Consider the following 13,083-nt stretch of genomic DNA (forward strand, 5'->3'; position numbering starts at 1 on the left):
ACTGTGTGATCAAAATTCATATATGCATCTCTTTTCTAGCCAGTAAGCAAAAGGCACCTACGTGCCCCTCTACGGATAGGAGACACACACCACTTTGGAAGTGGTAGGGCCTAATTTTGAACAGAAGAAATTTGTTTATCTGACAAGCCAACAGATTTTCAGTCTTATCCCTGCTGGATGGTTACAGCCTGTTTTTCTGTCCCTGTCAAACCATCACTGTTGAAAAGACCTCAGGAATTTGCAAGAATATTCCCCAGGGGAAGGCTCCAGTGCTCTGAATTGCCAGCAGCCTGCACCAGTTGATTTATCTTCAGCTGCTGGGAAGCTCACAACTTCTAGCATTCTTCTTATATCCCAAATTTTTTGAGGCATGTTTCTTTTCTGTTGTGTTTTTTTTTTTTTTTTTGGTTGGTTGCTTTTTTTTTTTTCCCCAAATGAAGTTGCTAGCATGAAGCTTTTCAGAAAAAAACAGGAAAAAAGCATTTTTTTTTTAAAATCTCATCATTCTAATTTAATGTCATGATTTTTGAAAACTTTATTGTTATTTTGAACAATGGAGTTTGTGGTATCCCTTGTTATTCTTTGTGGAGGGTATACAGCAAGCTCTAGAGAGGCTGGTTACTATGGCAGTTCAGAGCTGTTTGACAGTGTTATAATGTTTGCTGATGCTTATTAATTTATCAGAGTGGAAAAAAATGAATAGCTCATACTGATACCACTGGGGAAACTAAAAACCAGATCCTTTAGCTTATGTAGGGCACTAGCGCTGAGCAGTGGAAAGGAAGATGAGCAGCAAGTAAAAGCTTTACAAACCGCAGATTTGGGGACCATTTTAAGTCAGACCAGGTCCTCACGCATACTCCTGTATTTTCCAAGTCCTATTTCCAAATTAAAGGGGGAAAACCAATAAGTACTGAATACTTCTGAAATCCTCAAAAGCTGTATGTAAGAGACAGCGATGATCCCGGGAATAAAACCCTCCAGCTGAGAATTGGTTCCTTATTTACCATGAAACTGTAATCTTTTCCCAGAAATTACTGAAAAGAGAAAGCTTTTTAAGCTCATCCTTAACATGTTTCCTTTTATTAGCAATACAGAAATTGCCTTTGAGCTTTCTCATTCCTTCCCACTATTTCTGCATATATATATGCAAATTATTGTACAGATTTCCCTTCACTGAGTACACTACATATCTCTGAAACAGTTGGCAGGCCCCTGGGGGGGTGTTGCCCAGACAGCTGTGCAATCAGCTGAGTAAATCAGCTAATTAAAGAAACAAAGAAAATGCAAAAATTATTAAAGACGGAGTCCCACTTACAGCATTGTTCAGCACCTCTGTATCTAAAAAAGCACAGCAAGCATGGGATGGAATAAAAGTGCTTGTAAATTGGGGAATGAACTATTGCACAAGTGACAATGATGCCATTTTCTCTCGAAACACTAATCTGGATTTTATGATATTTATGCTTTGTCGTTTAAATCAATTTAATATAAATTACTCCAGCATTTTATTTCGTTTTAAAATGACAAAAGCCTGAAATGTAACGTTGGTTTCATAACTGATTTCTGGATGTAAAAAATGGTCATTAACTTCTGCTTGACCTTAGGTGTAGAACTATTATTGAATTTGCACAGAGGGTACTCATTATGCTAGTCTAGCTTCCATGCAGAAAAATAAGTTCCCAAGGGTCCTAGTGCTACAAGCCGTTTGTCAGATCTCAAATAGGAAACAGAACTCCCAAAAATGATGCAAAAACATTTCCTCTCATTGCAGAGTTTATCAAAAGCAACAGATAACAGCAAGGGTAGGAATCTGCAATCTAAACAGAGCAAAGCGTGTGGTAAGAAAGGAGGCTGACATGTAGATTTGGTCTTACTGATCCACACACCATTAAGATGCCGTTCCTTTCCACTGCATCTGAATGACCACAGGAAGGACAAACCTCAGTTTAAACGAGACTCAGGCCTGCCTACGTTATATAGCCATTGTAAATTTAAAAAAGAGTGTACCAAGTAAAGCCGCCAATTTTTCCCAACTCAGTCAGATTACAGCCAGGAGCCTTTGCTGCCATTCTTTTCACATTATCGTACAACTGGTTTTGTTAGGAAGTTCTGTTTATTTTATTTATCAGAACTGAAGCCTTTCATCTGGTTTTGAAGGCCCATATTTCATCCAAGGTGGTGGTGCATTAGAAGAACGTGATTTGTAAAACACCTCTGGCTAAACAAGGGAGGCATTTCTTAATAGATAATCAACTACTGCTGACTCACGTGGCCAGGGGAGGTTTGGTTTTCAATGCTTGGTACTTTGTGATACATACAAAGGAAAAGCCACATTTTACACCCACTTTGTGAACATACAAACTCAAATAATTTTTTTATCAAGGAGGAAAAAACGCAGAAAACAAGTTGCAAACACTGTAGGATTACTGCAGGTACAGACAAAAGCAATGTTCTTTGTAGCAATAGCAGCTCAAGGGAAACCATTCCATGGCTGAATGCAGAAAGCTTTAACTTTTACCCAGTGCCTTTCGACATTCATTCTCATGTGCATGATATTTAAAATTTAAAAAAATCAAGTGGCAGTGAAGGTATCTATAGCAGTGTTGCTGAAACGAGATGTTGGAAGGGTGGAGAAGAGCCCATTACATGATCAGCAGGCACGGGGAGAATGACTGGTGGCAACTGATCAGACAAGGAGGTATGGGCAGTCACTGAGTAGGCTGGTGCAAAGTGAAACACCGCTGTCTATTCCATGGAATAGAAACATCCTCTGGGCATGGCCAGGAAGGGAGCAGGAAACAAAGAGGACTCTGAATAAATAAATGCTGTGAACTCTCTGTAAACGCCTCTCCCAAAGAACTGGAAACAAAACATTCACCTGGGAATTGTCTTTTTTTTGCACAATCGCTATCTTCCCGACCGTACCGTGCAATCCCTTTTTGCGTATGTGCTCAACATCGGTCACCTACGCAGCTATTCCGCATTGCTCATTTCTTCTATGCGAGCGCCTTACAGGTCACACAGAAAGAGCTATGCACAAAGATCTGTAACAACTGCAAAAAACAGACCATAAACTGCCCTCTCAGCGCAATTCCCACCAGAGCACTCTTCGGAGCTCTTTTCCTTCTTTTTCCAAGGCTCAGAGTCCATTCTGCTTTACATCAGCTGTTGAATACACAAAGGCTGGTGAGCATAACCGTGTACTCCATTCGCTGATGTTGTCCAAAGCACTTCCCACCCCTGGCATAGCCCAGGGTGGGCACGAAGCAGGTGGTCACCGATTCAGCCACGGCACAGCAGAGCTGTGTGCGTGTGTTGCACACAGTGTTCCTGACCGGCCAACGCAACGAGCACCACTCTCCAGGGCTCGAAGGAGTCTGATCCTATCCATCTGAAGCACTGCCGGTTTCTTGGTATGCCTGAGCTCAGGAGTAATGGAAGAATCCCATGGGATGCAACAAGACATTGGTCCCTAGGGGTGGGCATTCCCTTCAATAAGGCATAAAATGTTTTAAAAGGTTTGCTTAAAGAAGTCAACATGGTTATCTCCCTTACCTCAAGGCATGAAATCCTTAAAGCACAATGTAGGTTTTAAAATACTCCTAGCTATGTCTTCAGCTGCAACTTTTATTTTGAACCATATTTCAATGGGCAGAGGAAAAGTAAAGATAAAGTTACCAAGACCTACCAGAAGCACGACACTCCCGCACCTTTGAGTGGCCATTTCTCCAGGATGAATGCTATTAGTAACACTTGAAGAAGAAGTCTTATTCCACATATTTTGCTAACTCTTGCTTTAAAGAAGTGAATGCTTGGAGGAATTGAAAGTTGCAATGAAATAAGGTCTTACTTAAGTCAACTAAATAAACTCACTGAAGAGAGACATAAGGGGAAATAGAAAAGCAGTAAGATCCTACTGATACTAACCTTTTCCCACCCTTCAAACTTTCTCAATTTTTCTGCAAGGGAAAATGCACACACCTCTGACACATGACTGCCACTTTATTCTGTAAACACGAACAGAGCAGGTTTTTCATCCCTCATTACGCCCGTTTTCAGTGCCATAAGATAAGTGATAATAAACCGTGCACATTTTGCACCAGAGATACCTGCTTGTTTACAAAACCTGTAAATTCAAAGGGTACTTATGTTTGAGATTTAAACACAATACTGCACTGCTCCGTTCTTGAATGGCCTTTGATCATGTATTTGTAACCTCATTTTTCAAGTATGTGTATAAATCTAATCCAAATTCGTAATGATTTCCATTGTCTATATAACAAGTCTGTTCTACAAGTAAATAAAACTAATGACATAACATAGGACATTCACAAAGCACCAAAGGACAAAGTTTTTGCTAATTATTGTGGAGTAAAGTTACCAAGAAGTCTCACAAGGATCTGTGCTACTTGGGGAAAAGGGCTGAGTGATAAAGATGCAGTTTCCCGAGTTAACTAAGCTGATAAAACAGCTTAATGCTGCCAAAAGGGTCCTACTGGGCTCCTTCCCACATCCCTTCACCTCCCTACCCTGATAAGAAGCTGCCAGCCTCACTTTGTGCCTACCCCAGCACAACAATGCTGCAATCCTGCATGCTGCCCTGGCTGCCCCATCTCAAAAATAATAGAATAGATGTGGCAAAGATGATCAGACTCAACGGAACAGATTTGGTATGAGGAATGACTAGCAATTTAGCCTGGAAATGAGACCACTCACAGGGGTATGACAGAGGTGCACAAAGTCCTGAGTAGCATGATGATGAACTGGGAAAGGATTATTCGCCGCTTTCCGTCACCAAAGAGCTGGACCACAACAGAGTGAGGGTCGTAGGGAATGTGTTTAAAACAAACAAGAAAAATTACATTTTCACATACCACACACACGAATTGTGGGACTTGCTGCCACAAGAGATGATGAAGGTCAGGAGTACAAGCAGGCTCAAAAAGGTATTTGATGAATTAATGGAGAAAAGGTCCCCCAAGGGCTACCTAACACAACACTGTGGGTACAGCAAAAATCCCTCTCGCACAGACCGGTAGATGCTGAGTATGCACATCAGAAGAAGGACTGTTTGTACTTGCTCTGTTTCTCTACTCTAAGCATCCTCTACTCATCACCCACAGTAGGACTGGAGCCTGATGGACTTTTAACCTGACCCAGCCTAGATGTTCTCATGTTTTTAACCAGGCTGACATTGCCTGGAGGGTGTTCGAGTCGAGTCACGCAGTCAGCTCTGACAGCAGTGCTGCAGAGGTGGCACAGTGGCTGGGAAAAGGAATAGCTGTTCACAGCGTGCTTTTCATTCATGTCTGCAAAGCTCAAGCCCCAGTGACTGCTTCATATTTAATCGTCTGCCCTAAAATAAAAATACTAAGCGAATCACATAGGCAGTTAAGTCCTGACAGAAGCAATACAAAAGAAAAGGGGAAGGGTGGTTATGCATACATATGACAGAACAGGGTAGAGGTAATCCAGAAGATCTCAAATATAAAGTTAATACATTGCAAAAGACATATTATTATAAATAAAATGTAAATGACCTATTTTAAAAAAATAGAGCTTGTCAATTTATGAATGGCATTACTAAAAAATATCTAACTATATCGTGGAAACCTGAATATCATTCTTAAGAGGGAGCAAACCCACACACAAGTAGTAGGGCTTTTGTGGCTGCCCTGCCCTTCACAGTGGGAGGGAGAAGCACCCACAGCCCTATTGCTGCTTCCCCAGTGCCTGGGGAGAAGCTGCAGTCACCTTCTTCCTACCTCATCAATACCCTGTCAGTTATTATCTTAATTAGCCCCTGTATTCAGGAACACAAGGACCAGAGCCATGCTCTCACTAGTGGCCTTTTGCACAAATAAAGTTATAGAAATTCCTTTAGATATAAAGTTGGACTCGATGATCCTTGAGGTCCCTTCCAATCTGGTATTCTATGATTCTGTGAATTTGCTGGGGGATGCCATGGGGCACAACTAGGCTCGTGCGCAGAAATGCAAGGCATCTTGTTTGTGGATGGGGTTAACACCAGGTTCAGAGCATCCACCTGACAGATTTTGATCAGCTCAGATGTACCTGTGTAGCTACACCACCGCTAAAGCCTCCAGCCTTAGGCTATTTGCTGCTTTTTATCTTTGTTTTAGCTACCATCTCTAAGACATAAGAAACATGTCATGAGCTATGACAAGCAATTGAGATAAATGCCAACCCTTGTAAACCTTCAGAGGAGAGGCTGCATTTCTGTTACCTTTCAGCACATTTGCGGAAGCCATCAGAAGCCAGCAAGGTATAAACAAACACAACAATTCTAATGCCAAGTGCTTATAATTAAAACCAAAGTTCTCTTCTGCTCCAGTTACTTGCTTCCCCAAGACCTTTTATCAAACAAAGGAAGACAGCATTTATTTCTAAGGTTAAGCAAGAACAATTTTAATGCATTTTTATAAGCCACAGAGAAGCGCACAAGCTCATTTCCCCCTCTTAGGTCACCTTTATCATGAGAGCTTTATCCTAATGAAATATAAATGTGCTTTCTAGTCAACAGTGTTACTGAGGTCTGCCAAAGCTTCAGAATTACCAATATTTTACTTTTTTTTTTTTTATATAGTTTTATTTGCAAAGAAGCTAAAAATGCTGAGTTCCCTCTGTATGAGGGCTCTCAAGTACCTCTCTATCAGCTTATACCTTGCTATCAGTGTGGTATACTTGCACTATACATCTGAAATATGAAAATGGAGATTTTTTTCACAGCACAGAAGTTTTTCATTTTTCAGGTTCTGCATTTTTCCTTCAGCCATCTATCAGTTTTACATGTTTCTCCTATTCTTCCACCCCACAATAAAAACAGAAGAACACCTCTTGGGTGAAGACATTCTCCCCCACACCCTACTCACTTTTTATTTTCTAGTAGCTGACATTCTCCCTCAAGTCAGATCCTGTACTAGCAAGAATTTGATACTCTGCCCTACCCAGAGCAGGCTCAGGTCTCTACTGTGGTTTTCAAAGCACTTTGTCAGTAGATAATAGTGTCTAAATCTCTGAAACGGCCATTCTGGCCCAAGAACTGAAATAGTTGTAATTACTACGTCTCATATACATATACTCGGTAGCAAACCCAAGCTTCATTTGAACAAAAATAAACTGTTTCACCAGGGTAACCAAAGGCAATGTGTCACCTCCTCCAAGCACAGCAAATCTTCTTAGTTGGACCCTCTTCACCTCTTGCAGAGGGAGCTGTGGTGGTTGTGTGCTCATACGGCACCTTCCATGCAATGTAACCCAGTGATTACTACAACAGTTCTAGACAAGTAATATGAAAGCTTTAATCAGCTGTTTTTTCTAGTACAATTAAACCACTGCGGACTGCCTCTCTAAGGGCAGAGGTATATCCAAAAATTAAAGTGATTCAGGAACAAATTACACAGTCCTTGCATTAAGCAAAAATACTCTTTTCTGCTCTTGCTGGTAGCACTAACCAGCTATCTAGAGGAAGTATTTGGAAACACCGTAATTTAAAAACCACCAAACCATCAAATACAGTACAGGAACTTCTGCACAACAGCTTTGGGTTTTGGGCTGCCAATTGCTAGGAAAGCTTTCGGTTAATGAACCGATTACCCACTGCAGGCAGGTTCCAGCCAGCAGGTTAGGACCGTGCCCATCGCCTGCGCTCCCCACTCACAAATCCCAGGGCGGGTGAGCCAGGCTCCCACACCATTCACACCAGCCTGGAAGCCACCCAGGGCAGCTGGCACTATAGCCATGTTCCACTCTTTTCATGCCAAAATAAACTCTTTGTCTGATCTTTGTTGCTGTATTTCCTGGAATTATATGGAGTCTTGCAGAGGGTTAGAAGAACAATATCTTCGAAAGATACTGTGGCTTTTAGCTCCAGAAGTACTTTCTCTGAAATACACTTCACTTCACCAGGCACAGCATACCATAGCTTGATTGCTAACGATAACTGCTACGCTGTGAGTTTAACCATCAGCAATAAAATAAAAAAGTATAATCAACCACCGTAATTTACTCTGCTCTTACTGTAGTAAAGGCATTAACTTAAATTAGACCTTACAGTTATGCCTGATCATGTAGCCATTCTTCACAGTCGTCCAAGATGAGGCATAAAGAAATGCAAATTTCAATGACAAGCATGCACTAGTTAACCTGACTAAAGAGGTATCTTTTGTTCAGATCTAAACTGATATTTTAAGTGTTTACATTAACGTATTAGGAAAGGCTGGTCAGCACTTCAAAGCTCTATAGGGAGCTTTGTTTATTTAAGGCTGTGATTTTTAACTAAAATATTTCTACCAGCTCAATGTAGGCTGCAATTACACTAGTATAAAGGAGACTCCAAGAGCTATCCTCCTTTCCCACTTTCATCTCCTGCAGCTCATTCCTAATCCAAACCCCATCTCATTTTCTACTGACACAACCATTTATGTAGCCATCCACCAAAAGGAAATAAGAGGCTAATTCAGGTTAAAATAAACCCTTTTGGGGAATGGAGTTTTTATTTATTGCCAGTAGCAGTAGTAATATTTGCCGACACTACTGCCAAGAAGCAGGGAGATTTCTTAGAACTGTATAAGCACTAAGCAAAAAGGTACACAGCACCATAATCTTAGCTCATTTTACAGTAAAACAAAAAGTTACATTGAGCTCTTCCTTAAGATATAAGTTTTCTCTGCACTGAACCAGAGCAGAAGCATTTCCATGTTCAGTCATTATAATTCAGGTGGGACTGGGGTGATACCAGGTAAGGGCAAGCAGCTGAGGGGTGTTGACATTGTAAACTACTACAGCAGTTTCAGAAGCAAAGCTATTACACAGAAGCAATTTAGGTCTGAATTCACACTTAGGTTTGTGTTGACTTTCTGCAGATTTACACGTACAGATGACTGTGGATATAACCTGTGGGTTCTTCCATTTCCAGACAAAAATGCACCAAACTGTGCCAAGAATACTTTTGTAATACTTACATTTTCAAAAGGAAATATTTGCAGATATGCCAGCCACAACTTCTTGGTGCCTCCAGTTTAAGACATCGCGTTGTGTGCAGTTGTGTTGTGTGTAATAACTTTTGTGCTGTACTCGTAAGCCGCAGATAGACGGTTACAGATTTACGATGCAATATTATTAACAGGTCAGCAAATATCTCAAAAAGTACAAGATCCATGCTCTCCATTTCTAGCAACATCACTGAAGATCACAAGAGGTGCTTGGTGAAAATGCTCCCAAAGACCTCAATGGCTTTGGGAACATGCCAATAACTTAAGGCACCTCCACCTCTGTTTTTTACTCTAGAAATATATGCCACTCTCACTTCACTATACACAGTTTGCCCTCACTGCAGATTAACTGCATTATACATGAAGACACCAGAGAGTTAACCCTGTATAGATCAGGTCTGGCCAAGTAGGTTTTGTTAGTTGCTGTGCAATGCCCAAAAAACACAGCTCCCTTGCTTCCACTCCAGCTCAGCAACGCAGATACCTTCAGAAAGTGGCTGTGCTACCAAACCCTGACGGAGCTGAGATGTCCACATATTTCAATGCCTTTGTACTGTATCCCCAGCATTTGCTGTAAATGCTCGTACTGTCAGAGACTTTCAATTACCCATTTGCCTTTCCCCTTCTACTGCCCTAATAACAGAGACTTGCCTCTACAGCCATACGGATGTATAGACAAGTCCCCAGGAAAGAACACCTTGAAGTTGTCCTTTTTTATTTTAGCATAAAGAAATACACCTGACTGGGAAGGTAAAACACAGCGAAGATGGCACGAGATACTGGGCCATAAAAAAACCCATAGGAAAATCATCGATTTATTTGTCTTAAATGTAAGTCAAATAAAGATATAAGCTTCTTTTATAAAGTGCAACCCCAGAGAAAATAGTGATTTTGACCAGAAAGAGACCCAAGTTCACATTCAACTGTAAAACTCTGGTCTTATCATCTAGGTCATTAGATGTGACGAGCTAGGGGAAGCAAAGCTTGACCATAATTGTGTTGTGCTATGCACACAGATTCTTCAATGAGAGAGGAACGATTACTTCCTTTCCTTCCCCATGTTAATAAGACAGCAATGACAATTCAAATACTTCAATAAGTAACAAAAGGGAACAGCATTACAAAACCCCCTCTGAAGTCCAGCCTGACTCACCTGACTTCCTTGCTTTCAAGGCAATGACAGCAGCCAGTTCTCTCTGTACCTAAAATACCAGGAAAGGAAAGGATGGTTATAGTTACTAGCACAGCCAAAGAAAACAAAAGGCAACACTGGTAAGACACTGGCTATCAATTCTTTGGAGCAGTCAACTGCACATGGAATTATGCAGGTACTTAGTTTTAAAACTACAGTCACTTCTCCCAGCAAACCTATTTCCTTTTCAGCTGGGAATTCTGTGACTTTTTTTGTTTGGTTGTTTTTTTTACTTTAATTTCATGTAAATACTGCACATTCCTTAGGGACTGGGCAATTCGGTAGCCCAACTGGTAAATTATTTGCAGAGCGTATCTCTTTCACAAGCACACATTTGAAGCTTCTTCCTTTCCATGTTAAATGTTTGTTTTGCCTCTGCTGAGCACACTGTAATGCTGGATTTATTGTGTGACTCCAGGATAAGCGAGTTTTCCATGCTGAGGTCTGGCTGAGGTTCATGTATATAACTGACATTCACTTTTTTGAGCTTTCAGGAGGAAACAACCTTCCTAATAGCATGGCTGAGCATTTCAGGACCAAAATTTAGCTTGAGATGAACATGCAGAAGTAAGAGCTATCTGATTTCCAGATTTACAGGCTATCTCACTAGCCTGTGACGAAACAGCCCTGCCATGCTAGCCAGATCCCTCCCTCAGCCTCTTGTCTCCGCATTCATCATATTTTCCATGTAATCTCTACACAACCAGCTACTGTCCCTTTAGCCAGCTCAACTCTACATCTACTTCTCTCCATAGGTCTGCTTTTTCTTCTATCAGTAAAATGCTGTATTATGCATTATTTATATGCTTCATACTTCCTCACTGCCATCGTCTGTCCCATTGTAGCTGCAAGTGCCCTGCGCTTGACCTGCAGCACCCCAGACACTTCCTCCTGCATACACCTCAATTCTTCCCTTCCTTTGCCCCATCCATGCTCTCAGACTCTTCTGTACGCCTCCCAGCTTCTTCCAATTTTCCTTATTTTCCCAAGACAGCCTGTCTTTAGTATTAAAAAAAAAAAAAAAATCGTGCCACATTCCAACTGTTTTTCTAAGGATTTTCTTACATTTCTGTACAAAGTCTCCTGCAGTGCATACTAGCCATCCTGTCTAACAGGCCTAGGCAAAGCTCAAGGCTATTCTGCAGTGGGACTTTTGACATCCAGCTTTTGAGAGCATGTGGAATTTAAAACATCATTCACAAGACATGGGATATGATCAGAATAAGGCATAAAGTCCATGAAGGATCCTCGAAGTAATACAATTACTAACAACTGTCAACATCCTACTCTCATGACTGAAGAAAAGTTTGAAAACATGAAACAAGAATTATTAATGTTATATTGGTCTGAGCAGAAAGACAGACAAAATCACCCAGGACTTCTCAGTACAACTCCAGCATCCACTGGTCAGATACTCAGCAGCCACCCAGCAGTAGGCTTCATGTGTGTCAAAAGGCAGTCATACCAAAGGCAACATCCTTCCTCTGCTTGCATCCTTCCTTCCCTTGTGGCAAAGGACCAGGGAGATTATTTTGCTGTCCTTGCAAGGAACAAGGATCTTTTCTGCTCCTTGATGATGCCCCACTGAGAGGGACAGAGTTTTCTGCCACTCCAAGCAGGAAAATATGAAGGCAGTGCCACAGTTTTCTTAAATGTCATCCTGTTTCCAGCACAATTGTGCAAGCTGGCAGTATTACCTTCCCTTCCTTCCTTCCTGTACACTCATTCCCATGTCTGGAGAACTGTTAATCACGGTTAATGTAAAGCATAAACTGCAAATAAGGTGGGAAAGAACAGTTCTTCTGTGGAAAAACAACTTGTGTGCTTGCTCGCTTGCAGCAATTAATATACACTAGTAATAACACATACAAGCTATCCAGAGTTAGAGTGGGATTTTCAATAAAAGCCCAAGATCTTTCTGAGTGACGACACCATGACTTCTTGCAGCTAAACTGCTCAGACCCTCTCCCTTGATCAAACTCAGCAGGAGGTACCAATGGCGATGCCCCAATCCTGGTCTATTCTCACAGGTTACTGACAGTAAGAAACAGTGCACTCATATCTCATCTTCACCTTTTAGCATTTAGTAAATACATTATCTCAAGATTAGCTTTAGGAGATACTACAATCTGCAGCAGTTGTAAACATACCAATTAAACCAATCAAACAACTGAAAAATGCAAATCTCCCCTTGAATGTAAAGAAAACCTCATCTTCTCAGAAGAAAAAGCAGCACTGTGGCATCCTGTGGTTATATTTGCGGTATTACTGCTGCTTATAAGGGGGCACTTTTCAAGTTTGAAAGACAGTGCTAATGTCACAGGCAATAAAAAGGCTGGTTTTCTGTATTTTGACTGTTATGCAAAATACCTCGTTGTTTGCTGTGTGCCAGGAACGCAGCTGGCATATTACTTAATCTGAGCAAAACCCTTCCGTTAAAGCAGGAGAAAAAAAATGTTCCTCTAGTCTTAACATTAAGCAAACATTCCTTCATCAAAGGGTTTCATCTCGACAGTCTGAGCTCCCTCTCATAGGACTTACTTAAATCACAAAGAATTCGTCCTGCTGATGCCTGGTGACCCTAGATTTCCTAATCTATATGCTTTTGTCTATTTTAGCATAAATGTACTTGACATCTCTGCTGGACATGCAATTCCTATGCATCATTACACCAATGGAAATCCGTGTACAACATTCATTCCTCACTGCACACATGCTACACATTACCATACTTCTTCCTAATAGGATTTCAGTTACTGCCTTTTTGACACAGTCGATAGTTGCACATCACATTGAAGATAATAATGTGGACTCAACGTAAAATACACATTCAAACAAGAGCTATACCTACTGTAATGAGATATTAAATATAAA

The 13,083-nt window shown here is 41.0% G+C and overlaps 1 protein-coding gene across 1 annotated transcript in view; it reads right to left on the reverse strand.

Moving 5' to 3' along the window:
* The window catches only part of RAPGEF5 (Rap guanine nucleotide exchange factor 5), a 157,686-nt gene that overhangs the window by 101,186 nt on the left and 43,417 nt on the right, over positions 1-13,083 (reverse strand). The window contains exon 7 of the mRNA XM_086468129.1: positions 10,171-10,219. Coding sequence (XP_086324255.1) covers positions 10,171-10,219 — 49 coding nt within the window. The remainder of the gene's footprint in view (positions 1-10,170; positions 10,220-13,083) is intronic.

The sequence above is a fragment of the Leptosomus discolor genome, chromosome 7 (assembly GCF_034619465.1).
Source record: "Leptosomus discolor isolate bLepDis1 chromosome 7, bLepDis1.hap2, whole genome shotgun sequence".
Classification (NCBI taxonomy): domain Eukaryota; kingdom Metazoa; phylum Chordata; class Aves; order Leptosomiformes; family Leptosomidae; genus Leptosomus; species Leptosomus discolor.